Source organism: Talpa occidentalis, unplaced genomic scaffold (genome assembly GCF_014898055.3).
Source record: "Talpa occidentalis isolate TD23 unplaced genomic scaffold, MPIMG_talOcc4v2.1 talOcc4.16, whole genome shotgun sequence".
In the NCBI taxonomy this organism is placed as follows: domain Eukaryota; kingdom Metazoa; phylum Chordata; class Mammalia; order Eulipotyphla; family Talpidae; genus Talpa; species Talpa occidentalis.
In genome coordinates, this window is record NW_023601653.1 from 68,358,064 (window position 1) to 68,371,863 (window position 13,800).

A 13,800-nucleotide genomic window follows, 5' to 3' on the forward strand; every position below is an offset into this window, starting at 1 on the left:
CTTTTCCTAACCCAAAGACAAGCAGTCTTCTTCTTACACAAAGTCTTGTGTCTGTGTTTGCTTGGATGTGGAAATCAATAGAATTCCTGGGAGTAAAATACTTTGAATGGGGGGTGGGGGGAAAGGCAGAGAGAGAGAGAGAGAGAGAGAGAGAGAGAGAATACAAAGGAATTAATTGGCGCTAAAGAGAAAAATGAAAAGCGGAGAGGATGCAGGAATGATCTGACTGTGGAAGATGGCCAGAGAGATAGAAGCAGATCTGCCAATATGCATTAAAATTCTCCAAGGACAAGATAGAACTATTTAGATAAGAAGGAACCCAAGGAAAAGGGGACTTCAGCAAGATGGCAAAAGGGAAGAAATAGACTCATGGACAAAAGGCATATGGGCCTGGGCCAGCCTTTCCAGGGAACAGCACTGTCTCTCACCAATGTGGTCATAACCTCTGGAATGAGGGTGTGAGTGACTACAAATTCCCATTGCTATTCTCATTCCAGCTTCAGTGTAACATTGCATTGTACTCCTCCCAGACCTCTCTTTCACGCACGCTCCTTCTCTCTCTCTCTCTTTCTCTCCCCCCCCCCGACCCCCCCCCCTACACACACACAGACACATTCTGTCTTGCTCTCCTTCATCTCATTGTTTCAGATTAGGACAAATTTGAAGTCCTTTCCAGGGAGTGGCCTGTTCGTCTTACTCTCCAGCCAAAGTAGAAACAGCGTGAGAAGGAGACACACTCAGCAGCCAAAGGACTTGGTGGAAAGAGCAGAGGATCCTGGACAGTGAGTTGCTTGTATAAAATCCTAAATGGACAGAGGGAGTGTATGTGTGTGTGTGTGTTTCTTGAAGGGTTAGAAGGGGACAGTGGGGAATGTCACTGGACCTAGACTTGAGCAGACATCCCAATGATCCATGGAATTCAAATGAGAGGAGACACCAAGAGGAGATAATATAAAGAAATCCCAGTGAAAAGGAAGATTAGACAATGTAAATGAACAAGGTCACAGGGAAGGGCAAAATGAGGGCCATTTAGAATATAAAATTTCCTCTGACTTGGTAGAAAAGAGGAAGAAAGGGCCTTCCTGGTGGCGCAAGGAGTTAAGTCTTAGCACTATGAAGCTATCCAAAGCCATTGCAGCATGAGTTCGATCCCCGGCAGGGGAGCTGGCCCAAATGGTGCAGCAGACCTCTCCTGTCTCTCCCCACTGCTCCCCTCAGCAGTGTGTTCCAGTCATTCCGCCTGTTCTGCTCCCCACTCTGTCTCTGGTGAATCCTCTCACCCCCACACCTCTGATCTGCACCCCAGTTCTTGTATGCACAAATAAATAAATCTTAAAAAAAAAAAAAAAGAGGAAGAAAAATGGTTATGCTAAGAGTTTCAAGGAAAAATGAATGTTGAGTGAAAGATAAAAGGGGACCTCCCTGGTGGCCTAGGGGTTAAGTCTCAGCGCTATCACTGCTACTGACTGAGTTTGATCCCTGGCCATGGGGCTAACCCACATTTGGTGAAGCAGACCTCTCATCTACTGTTCCCCTCAGCAGTGTATTTCAGTCAATCTGCCTGTGCTGTTCCCCACTCTGTCTCTGGTGAATCCTCTCAGCTCCCCAGACCTCTAGCCTAAATCCCCATGTTTTTTTTTTAAAGTTTTATTTATTTATTTATTTATGCACATACAGGAACTGGGGTGCAGGCCAGAGATGCAGGGGGTGGGGGTGAGAGGATTCACCAGAGACAGAGTGGAGAACAGAACAGGCAGATCTACTGAAATACACTGCTGAGGTGGGCAGCGGGCGAGACAGGAGAGGTCTACCTTGCCATGTGGGTTGTGCCCTGGCCAGCCGGGGATCAAACTCGTGCTGCAGAGGCTGTGGATTGCTTCATAGTGCGGTGCTTAACCCCTTGCAACACGAGGGAGGCCCTTAATCCCCATTTTTCTATGCAAAAAATAAAGTAACATCAGAACGAGGCCCCCAAGTAAGTAAGGGCGATGAAGTTACTTGAGTGGCCTACTTTAAAAAAAAAATTAAAAAATGAAAAGGAGTCACAGAGTAGAACCAGGAAGTCCCACAGATGTCCTTCCTGGGACTGATCTGCTGATGGCGCCCCTGAGCACCACCGTGTCTATTCCCAACTCCTGTCAGACATGCTGCTCTCGGGACCTGCGATGCTGCTGCTGCTCACTGCTCTCATCATCCCCTCTGGTGAGTCCCTGTCTTTGATCTTTTTCCATTAACCTGCCAGTTCCTGAGCTATATGTGCATTTGAGGGTGGAAGGAGCTTAAAGGGAATGGGAGGAAGTGATGTTTGGTGTTGAGTTCAACTGTTATTAAAGAGAAGAGTTGTTGTAAAGAAAAAACCGCAGAGATATGATTGGAGATGATCTCAGACTCAGGGAGCTAAGAGTAAGTCAACAAATAGCAAAGGGAGAAGAAGCTGAGACACAAATGCAGACAATAACTTAGAAAGACCGTGTAATAAACAGCTGGACCAAATTCAAATATTGAAAGATAAGAAAGTGAAGGAAGTATATTAAAAAAAAAGCCCTGCAAAACACTAGCACCAGTTCTGACACCAGTATATTCATGTACATACAGAAAAACATATACCCTATGTAAATACAAAAGAAAAATTATCTTCTCTGATTTCACAGAATCTGATTAGAAGACTGACCACAGAGAAGGAAACTTGGGCTTTAAAGAAATCCTGTTCTCCTAGATACAGACTATGAAAAAAATCACTTGTGTAGTAGTGTGAATAATGGGCTGTGAGGACAGAAGTCAGGACACAGTACAAAGGCCCCCGACCCACTCTGTGAAACAAGACCCCATTCCTGGTTGGGGGGTGAGGTCAAGAAGGCATCCTGAGTCCAAGCATAGCAAAGTAGGATTTTGTGGTCGACCATTGCCTTTCTTGAGTGTTTCTATTCCTGCAACTTTGTATGCAGCTCTGACCATTCATATTGTGTTAAATAGAAAGAAAAGACAGAAAGATAAAGTACAACCATTTGGCTATCATTTATCTGGTTTTGGTTTCATTAAAGCCTTATGGGATATGCAGCTGGAGTCACTCATATTTTTTTTTTTCTCCTTCCTTTGGTACAGACTGGACACCACTAGGGGCCAATGGCCAACGAGGAGGTAGGTGAATGCTGGGATCTAGGCTATTGGGATTCTCATCAGGTTAACAGAGATGAATGATCAGAGTTAAAAACACTTGACTACAATGGTGAGAGTTGTTGCCAAGGTGTGGGAAATAGGATCTATCTCACCAGTTTCCATAATCTGATCATCCCATTCCTAAAACTTGGTCTTCATTTTTATTATATCTTTCCTGAGACCTCCTCTATATATCTCTTCTCTCACTCAGAAAATGCTAATGGAAAGCATTTTTAAAAATCAATGTTACAGGGCCTCGCTGGTGGCACAAGGGTTTAAGACACAACCTATGAAGCTATGTGCAGCCACTGAAGCATAAGTTCGATCCCCAGCCAGGGAGCTACCCACATGGTGTGGCAGACCTCTCCTGGCTCGCCTGCTGCTCCCCTCAGCAGTGTATTTAAAGTCAATCTGCCTGCTCTGCTCCCCACACTGTCTCAGGTGAATCCTCTCACCTCTCACACCTCTGGCCTGTACCCCAGATCTTGCATGCACAAATAAATAAATATTTAACAAAAAAAATTTTTTTAATCAATGTTACAGTGGACTAAAATGCAAAGACAAACTAAGAAGACATCTCTGTTCTATAATGGTATTGTGTCACCTGAACAGAATCATAAAATTTTGACTCCTTCAAGGAGTACTTACTTCATCTTGATGAAGGAAACTGATCAACTCTACTCTGCCTCAAGGCAGTCAACATAATTAACAATATCTCTCTTCCTTTTCCCAACCCTTGAGAGCACTTAAGTATGCAACCCTTTAATGGAGCATAAAATCCAATTTATGGGTCACAATTGGCTATTCTTTAATGAGTTAGGATAGACTAAAATAAATATCAGTGTGAATTGCAAATATACTCCACAAATAAAGTGTTATTCTTTGAGTTGTATATATGAATACTGGTGCACAATAATTTCTTATTGCATATTCTGATACAGAAGATTAAAATACTTGCCATGGCCCCACTTGAGGATAAAAAAGCCAGAACCCTGCCTCAGAAACTCCATCACATTTCAGCACTGACAAAAACTACTAAACATTCTGAATTCATTTCTCTGAGCTGGTTAAGATCCCATCATGTTTCATGACATTGGGATGCTTTGCTAGCAGTAATACTAACAGATATAATGAAAATGTCTCCATAAAATAGTTTTTCAGAGAAACATTGTGAATCTCAGATAAAGCATTTAGTATAGTGGTAGCTCAAGGAAAAGGTGGATTAAACTAAGGTCTGTGCAGAAAAATGGTATTTAGTCCTAAAATCCTGAGGAGACAATTTGGATACACTCTTAGCCCAATTCCCTACCATGGCTTCACTTTGTATGAGTGACTGAACTGGAATGTGGCTGGAAAAGGGGAATAGGGCAGGATGGGGCTACACCCAGTACAGCCTCTGGAATGATTTTGGTCCATGATTTTTTCAAATATCCACTGGGATTGGACTAGTCTTGGATTCCTTTCATTACAATTTGTTCCGAAAGAAGAAAACTCGTACTGAGTGGTACGGATAAAGGGGCTCGTCAGTTTCTGATGACCTTTATCTGGAATTTTTAAAAAGGCATAAAGAGTAAGCAGGAGAAATTCCTACAAAATGTTTTGAGTTTTGCCTCCACTACAGTGATCAATAACTGACAGGCTTTATACAGTGCGAGTCTCACCAGTTTCCTAGCTGGCATCTAGGCTCTGAAGTTATAAAGTAAAACTGTGTAAATTTGCTGACCCCTAGTGGGTAAAATAGCTCATGACACTCCATCTACAAGGAGGGATTACAGATGAACTGTTGATATTTGCTAAATATTTAAATGTTAATACTTCTTTGTTGTTTTGCTTTTTAAAAGTTGAGACAGCCTGTTTGAGGAAGAGATGTTACTTAAATAGACGGTCTTCTTACTTTATTTTAATAGTTTCCACCTTGACACCTGGACCATTTTTAATTCTTCTCCCGCTTTTACTTTCGAGTGATCAATTGCAAGGCACTCCTCACTAACACTGGCTTTCCTCTCTCCTCTCTTCACCTCACTTCTCACTGAGCATCACAAAACCATACACATCACCCTGTAAGAATGCCCATGTATCAGCAAGCTGATACTCAATTACATCAAAAGTATAAATATCAACATTCTATTTTGGTATAGACAATGTAGTAAGCATTGCAAAGAGATCATCAACCCATTGTAATTATTAGCAAGCTTTGTGAGCTTGGGCAATTTACTTATTCTCCTGGTGCTCAGTTTTATCAATTGTAAAAACGGCGATTTAAACAAAACCTAGAACAGTATACTAGTATTCGTTCTTTGTATTATTCTCTACTGAGACAATGAAATAACGTACATTATTTCTGCTGTCCAATAAAAACTAAAGTCTAATCCAGAGAGGGGCTGCAATGGAGGATTTTCAGATGGACATGGAATTTCATCCCTCTAGATAAGACAACAGAAAAAGGGCCTCCCTGGTAGCCCAAGGGATTAAGAAGCAACCTATGAAGCTGTCTGCAGCCTTTACAGCATGAGTTTGATGCCCAGGCCAGCCAGGGAGCTACCCACATGGCACAGCAGACCTCTCCTGTCTCACCTGCTGCTCCCCTCAGCAGTGTATTTCAGTCAGTCTGCCTGTTCTGTTCCCCACTCTGTCTCTGGTGAATCCTCTCACCACCACCACCCCCCACAGCTCTGGCCTGTACCCCAATTCTTGTATGCATAAATACTTTTTTTAAAAAAAAAAGACAACAGAAAAAAACATTCTAGACTAGGGCTGAATAAGAATAAATATATTCATGAAGTAGGAAATTTGTTTGGATTATAGGGGAAAGGCCATAGAAAACAAAGAAAAATATAATTGTGGGAGTACCTACTGTGTGCTGGGCACCAAGTCAGACAACTCATGGGGAGTACAAGGGAGGGAGGTGGACAGAGTGCTCAGAACAGGCTTTCTGACTTTTCTTTCAGATGATGATGTGACTCCAGAGCCATTCACAGAAGATCCTAGTAAGCTACCTTTTCTTTGTTTCTGTGTTGCTTTCATATCTAGGGCAAGAATTACTAAGGATGATGTCTGTGCAAAGAAAAAGGAAGACTTAAAAAGGAGATTGGTGGGTGTGCTGGGGCTGCAGGAGTCTGTTGTCTATCTTCCAGGATGTGAACTGGCACAATCTTTTTATCTTTTTCATGTCCTTCTGTGGTGGTCCCTATAATTGCCCAAGAACCCACATTCTTTCATGTCCATCTTTCTTGCCTCCTACTAAACCATGCCTTTCCGGGCCTCCCTGGTGGCTTAGGGGTTAACTGTCAGTGCTATCACCTCTATGGCTTAAGTTCGATCCCCAGCTATGGAGCTGACCCACATATGGCACAGCAGACCTCTCCTGTCTTGCCCGCTGCCCCCCTCAGAGGTGTATTTCAGTAGATACTCCTGTTCTGCTTCCCACTGTCTCTGGTGAATCCTCAACACCCCTTCTTGCCCCCCGCCCCATACTTCTGGCCTATACCCCAGTTATTCTACCAAAAAAAAAAAAAAACCCATCTGTTTCTCCTGCTACCTTTTGCTGCTTTTCCTGCCTACATTTTTCATTCCATTTTGGGGATCTTTGCAGATCTGGTGAATGATCCGGCTACAGATGAAACAGGTAAATTTTTACTGCAGTTCTTTCAAAATGGTATGATTTTTGTTAACTTTCATTATATTTATTTCAGCTTGAGTTAATCCTATATATTTTATCTCTGGGAGAGGGATAGAGGGGTTGTGGGGGTAAATTTTCAATGACATTGGGATAGAGACACCTTCTTGTCCTCTAACAAGAGAGAACAAAATGGATTCATAAGTAAAATGAGGCATGGATAATAAAGACATCCCCCAAATTAGTATGTCAATAGACCAAATATTCCTCCAAATTATTCACAATTACTTCTGTTAATGCTGTTCCACTGGACATAATACACAAACCCAGCCTACACCTTACCCTGCCTTGATATCGCCACTCTCTTTTTTCTACTCTGCCTCTCCCCTTGCCAGTTCTAAGCCCTCCTCACACCTGCTGTTTTGTGCCTTTTCAGTTCTGGCTGATATCGAAGATGACCTGGGTGAGTTCAGATCTGGGATCCCAGGGCGACCAGGGCCATTCTGGGCTTTCCCCAGAGCCCATGCTGGAAGGCAGTATAGCTGGTGATGAATCCCAAAATGAAAGTCTATGTAGCACATTCTTTCAACACTTCAATTTAAATAACATTTTTGATTCCTTAACAAGGAAGAATAGTGTTAGGTGTTTGCCATACCAAATACCAAAACCTGATCTTTCTTTCAAAGTTTCCAAAATGGGCAAAAGGCAGGACAAATCTATAAAAGAGATGTTTGGGTAAATAAAAGTAGCCTTCTAGAAGATTTAATGGTTGAACTGATTCTCAAAAGAAGAACTGGAGCAAACCAGGGAGTCAAGATCTGGGCATTCCAGCCAGAGGAGAAGCATGTTCAAAGGTAAAACAAAACAGAGCTGGAAATATTGGAGAAACCGAGTTTTTTTAATGATTAATGTTTAATGATTAGGGGAAAAACTGGAAGAGACAAGTGGTAAGACAAAAACCAGATTATTTTTAAAAGAGTTACTGAGAATTTGCTACTAGGTAAAAACTCATTTTCCCTAAAAATCTTTGCCTAATAGACAAGATTGACAAATGATTGGATAACTTTATGTGGCTTCACAAAATGCTACAATCAGGATAAGCATAAACAAAAGACTCAAATATAGCCCTTGGCTGGACTCGGTGTTGGGGGTTAAGATGGCACACTGACGATGTTTCTTCCTGAAGACAAGTCAAAGTGACTCAAGTGAATAGAAGAGGGAAGAGCTTCCAGATAAAGAAAACAATATTGTCAAAGGTGTAGGATTGAAATAAAAACCATTATGAGTAGTTTATACAAAGGAAATTTCTAATCAGAGTAATCAATTGGAAAAACATTTGAAACCATGGCATAGATGAGTACCTAACATACTTATAATAACCTACTTTATTAGCACCTCTCTTCCTTCTGATGTCCAGATAACACCCATGGTTAGTCTATTCCTTCAAGACTCATTAGCCTTTGACATGTTCTCCATGAATCAAACTAAGTCTGTATTTAATTTACCCCTAGGTCAGCATTGGTGAAGACTCTACGACCTTCACTATTCTTTATCCAACAACTTCATTCAACATAAAAGAACCCATGTTAATGTATATAATGTACAGAGAAGAAATTTATGAGAAAGCGCTTCTTCAAGATAACAACCTTTTCTCTCTTTAGCTCTAAGATAAACTCTTTCAGGAATTACTCTTTGCCTTGTGTCTCTAATAAATGTGTTTGTCACACTACAGAGATGCTCACAAAACAGGATTTCTCAACTCTCCAGGAGAGAGAGAAGAAAGGCAAAATCAGATTTCCCATCCTAACTTCTAAATCTCTCCAACTGTGTGCTTCAAACCAGCCCATTATGAGTTTTCTTTTATAAGCTGCTAAGGTGTTAACTCATCTGTTTCTTATTTATGGGTGCCGTGTGAGCAACATGACAGTTACAGAGGTAATGATTTCTGGAACTAGTAATAATTGAATAAAACATTTGTTTTCCAGCTTCATCCAATGACAGAAATACCACCGCAGGTATGACGTCGCTTGCATGAATTTTCTTCCTGCAGATTCTTTACTTCTCTGTTCTTAGAGAGTATTTGGTACATCTTTCAGTTTTCTCTCTCAAATAATATTATTAATGCCATTTATAATCCCCCCCTCATTATGAATTCCTCTCCTAAAAGTCAGGGAAAATGTTGAACCCTTGGTACATGGCCCTGTTATCATCCCTTTTGTTGTTTAGTGGATTTGATTCAGAATTACCATCAGGGCCTCCCTGGTGGCGCAAGGGGTTATGAAGCAATCCTCAGCCTCTGCAGCACAAGTTCGATCCCCAGCCGGCCAGGGAGAAACCCATGTGGCGAGACAGGCCTCTCCTCTCCTGACTCGCCCGCTGCTCCCCTCAACAGTGTGTTTCAGTCAGTCTGCCTGTTCTGTTGCCCCGCTGTCTCTGGTGAATCCTCTCATCCCCCCGCATCTCTGGCCTGTACCCCAGCTCTTGTATGCATAAGTAAATCTTAAAAAAAAAAAAAAAAAAAAAAATTACCATCAATGCCTAAAACTGTCTTCTTGGCATACTAACAATTCTGATGTGCATCCAAGGTTAAAAACTACTGAACTAGAAAGGGTGACCCATGTCAGAATAATATTAATAGGATTTCAATTTGATATTTAATATTGCCACCTGGATAACCCTAAAAGGAATTTTTCCTAGAAGAGCCCTGAGTTTCCAGGTAAAGCAGTACTTACATTTCTTCCTTACCAATTTCCTATTGCTCTGCTTTGGTGAGCAGGAAGGACCTGCCCCAGTTTACCATGATGCTCTGCAGAGACTGCATTTTTTACACCACTCTCTCCCCTCCTCCAGCCTTTCTTTTATGTTTCTCCTTCTTTTTTTTTGTATTGGGCTTCTTCAGAGTGCCGAGATGAGAAATTTGCTTGCACAAGACTCTATTCTGTGCATCGGCCAATTAAGCAATGCATTCATCATCAATTATGTTTCACCAGGTAAGGGGTCCCAGAATACCCACAGACCAAATTCTGTGCTGTTGTTTTTGTATCAGTAATTGTTTATTGAGCACCTACTATGGAATTTCAGTCTTTGGTGGAGAAGTTGGGGCATACCTCTTCTAGCTATTCCTCAAAGTGTTAGAACCAGGAATGAAATTGAGGAGAACAGGCTGATTAGGAAGTCTAGATACTTGAAGGCAAATGAGGATGAGGACTGGAGACATAGTCGTGATGGAAACACTAGAATGTTGAATGATGATAGAGAGTAATGGGAAGAAGTATTAAGCCTGACTCTAGGTGGAGTGTGTGAAGTGTCTCTAAGAGTTATCACTAATACCATTTTATCTCCTACTCTCTTCAGGGATGGGGGGATGTGGTTAATTAAGTGTGAAATACCCAAGGAAAAACCCAGACTGGGGAGACAGGGTAGAGTGGGGAATAGAAGAGCTGAAAGGGTACTGCAGGCCTCAGCCAGTTCTCCCCCTCAGTGCTTCTTCTCTCTCCTTCCTTAATCATGCATCGGTGCTGGTAGTTTACGACGGATGTACATCATCAACAACGAGATCTGCTCCCGTCTTGTCTGTAAAGAACATGAAGCTATGAAAGGTAAGGTGATGCCTCCGCTTCTTACTCAGGAACCCAGCACTTTTAGTGGTGCTTTTAATGAGGAGGGAGCGCTCTAAGTAGGGACACTATATTAGATGATTCAAGATCAGGCTTTGGAAGAGATCTTGAGTTCCCTGGCCCGCCAAGTCACCACATATAAACAATCCAAACCAAACAGTATGCTTAGTATATAAAAATAACTAGAAAAAAAGTACCTCAAGATCTCTTTTCAACTGGATTGCAATCTCAACCTCTCTTAAATATACAGAGCTTTCTCAAACTCTACTCGCTCTGAGGATCATTTATAGTTCTGGATAGAAAGACCAGGCAGCCGTTACAAATACTGTCCACTAGTCAGCAGCCATGTTCCTAGCTCTACAAAGAAAAGGAAAAAAAGAAAAAAACATGAATTGAGACAGTAGTGCTTGGATAGGACATATAATTTTAAATGGACATTTTAGACACTTAGAAACTATCTAGATTATAAGTAGTCCACCAATTCCAGGAAAATTTACATTGTTTATTGTAAAATTTCAGGGTCAATGGTAGAAAGACTTTATAAGGACACTCTTAAGTGTGGTTATAGACCATGCAAGGTGTGAATAAAGACACTTGTCACCTCCCCCCCAGGCCAGCCCCAAGTGAGGGCTGTGGTTGGGGAAGGCACCACAGACACAGCTACTTCTGACTCAGCACCCGCCTCGCTCTGGGTTCCTGAGTAAGAGCTGTAGTGAACTTCGCAGAAGGAAACTTGTTGCTTGCCTCCTAGGTTGTGTGCAGGCCACCTGCAAGGGAAGCACCTTGAGATGGAGTCTTTGGGACTCTAGGCACTTTCAAGTGTCTCAGGGGACTTACTAAGTTAGCTATTTGCACTTAGTAAACACTTAAATATATATTGAATGAGTGGACCTCATTTTTTCTTTTTTACTATTTAATGAGCCCATCATCAGAAGAACTGGGAGCTTAGGTATATAAAGCAATCATATATATTGACCACCTGTACTAGGTACTTTTGTACACATATTCCATTTTATTATAACTACATTGCTGATGCCGCTATTTTAATGCTTTACAGTGAGGTTCAAAAGAATTAAACTTTCTAATTAAGGGTTAACAATAAAGGGCTGGGATTCTATACCAGATCTATCTCTTTGCATTGCAACCCACCACAGCCTTCTCTTTCCCATAAAACAAGAGCCCTTATTTCCTTCTTCCTATCACGCTCTGCTTCCCTTCTAGATGAAATTTGTCGTCAGATGGCTGGTCTGCCCCCAAGGCGACTTCGGCGCTCCAACTATTTCCGGCTTCCTCCCTGTGAAAATGTGGATTTGCAGAGACCAGGTGGTCTGTGATTACCCAGCAGGAGTAAAGGAAACACATGAATGGGAGGAGAGAATGCCGGAGACTGGGGAGTGCTTTATCCAACCATTGCCAGCTAACCCATAGACATTAGGATTTCTTAAACCAGTCCCTTTGCGGTGCCTAGCTTTTGCCCCTACTCCCTGATTTTTCACTAGACTGATAAAATTTCACTTTTTAGTACTTCAAATACAAAGTCTATTATTGCATTATTTACCCTCTTCCCAATATCATAAATATAGTAGATAATTGACAACCGTGTGGCTTATATGCAAACATTCTACATATAATTTCAACTTCAGGTAGAAGCTGTGATTGTGTTTTGACTAGCCATAGGATTTCATTTATTTTCCTTGCAAGAGTTTCCTAGATTTAACTCACCCTTCATCTACATACAATTATTTGGCCGGATTGAGCTAATAATTATCTGGCAAATATTCCTTATGGATCATGCAATTTTTTAGTCCTAGAAAAATTCTGCACAGCCAATTCTTCTAATAATACATTAAGACCCAAAGTGTTTTCTGAGGATAAACAAAAAGAATGAATTTGGGACTCATACTTCCCAATTTGATTTTTCAGGAAGGACTGGAAATAAGTTTCAATTACTTTCTCACCTATGGTAGTATTGGAGTTATACCACCTCCACAAGATAATTGTGAAACCAAATCATTGGCCTGAGTTTCCTTGAGTTGGTGCTGTTTCATTCTAGCCACTTAGCAAAATATGTAAGGATTTTCACTATTAGATCCCGGTTTGGGATATTGCCAGAAATTTTTCTGTCCCCTTCAGGCCCCAATACCAGTTAGTTTCATGCTTTACTCTCATTTCTCTTTTGCACAAGGAAATTCCTGTATTGTGCCCATCTTTCATACTTCCATTCTCTCCTTTAAAAAAAAAAAAAAAAAGCCACATTTCTAACATGCATTCAGTCCTTTTCTCACAGAAAAGTCTTAATACCCCCATAACTTTCCCTTAATTCCAGGTCAGATTTTCAGGGGGTAGGAGGACCTCCCTGGTGGCACAAGGGGTTGAATCACAGCACTATGTAGCTCTCCGCAGCCACTGCAGTTCGATCCCCAGCCAGGGAGCTACCCACATGGTGCAGCAGAACTCTCCTGCCTCGCCCGCTGCTCCCCTCAGCAGTGTTTTCAGTCAATCCACCTGTTCTGTTCCACACTCTATCTCTGGTGAATCTTCTCAGCCCCCGCACCTCTGGCCTATACCCCAGAGTTCTTGATTGCACAAATAAATCTTAAAAAAAAAAAAGTTTCAGGGGATTATTTTGATCTGTTGCTTTTTTTCCCAGAAACACTCTTCCATTCACTGCCTCTTTACTGGTGTTTTTTGACCCTTGTCTTATTTCAGGTCTCAGTGGTTCTAGTTTTCTTTTCCTTTTTTACTCATTATGATATTAATATTATCCATTTCCTGGTGAACACAAATGACAATCTACTTTGTTAGGAAATTTATGAAAACATTTATCTGAGCCACAATAATGCAACTTAGGATGTTGGAGATCAAGGATTTGGTAAAAGTATCTTTATGCAATTTTTGAGTTTGGATTCCTTCCTGTTGCCTTCAGGAGATAACAGCCTTATCTGCTGATCCATAGGATTCCCCTTTACTTTCTCTTGACAAAATAAGCTGGTAGTGCTCTGGGCAAAACCTTTTTTTCATATTTCATGCTGACAACTTAAAATTCTCTTCTCTCGAATGAAACTTCTGGAAAATCAAGTGTATACTATACTCTCTAAGCAGCAATCCATGCACACTTTCTCAAAGTATTCTTTTGACTCATAGGCGATGGTGCAAAACCCAGCTGGTCTCACCGCTTCTGGGCTTGCTTTTGATGACATCAAACCATATATGTTAACCGTATATGTTGCTAGCCACAAGCTCCTCCCTTCTCTGCTTCAGGGTGCTTGTGGCAAAAGCTGGGGGTTTAACCAAATACTTTACACCTGGTTAGAAGGTGCAAGTAACATGCAGCCCAAGTTCCCCCTCTTCGTCTGTCCTGAGCATTCATACCCGCGATGAAAGAAATATGAGGAAAAAACAGAAGAAAAG

General features: G+C 41.5%; 2 protein-coding genes across 4 annotated transcripts in view; one reads left to right on the forward strand and one right to left on the reverse strand.

The window, feature by feature from the left end:
• RIMKLB (ribosomal modification protein rimK like family member B) overlaps positions 1-13,800 on the reverse strand; it is a 101,347-nt gene that overhangs the window by 60,598 nt on the left and 26,949 nt on the right. The window lies entirely within an intron of this gene.
• On the forward strand, positions 613-12,970 carry MFAP5 (microfibril associated protein 5). Of its 3 annotated transcripts, XM_037514386.2 has the most exons (10): positions 613-782; positions 2,143-2,202; positions 3,103-3,138; positions 6,105-6,143; positions 6,749-6,781; positions 7,209-7,235; positions 8,758-8,787; positions 9,672-9,762; positions 10,298-10,371; positions 11,611-12,970. In XM_037514386.2, the coding sequence occupies exons 2-10, from the start codon at positions 2,145-2,147 to the stop codon at positions 11,721-11,723; spliced, it is 501 nt and encodes a 166-aa protein (XP_037370283.1). In that variant the 5' UTR covers positions 613-782; positions 2,143-2,144; the 3' UTR covers positions 11,724-12,970. The 3 variants fall into 3 exon arrangements, with proteins under 3 accessions (XP_037370283.1, XP_037370284.1, XP_037370285.1); XM_037514387.2 differs by lacking the exon at positions 7,209-7,235; XM_037514388.2 differs by lacking the exons at positions 6,749-6,781; positions 7,209-7,235.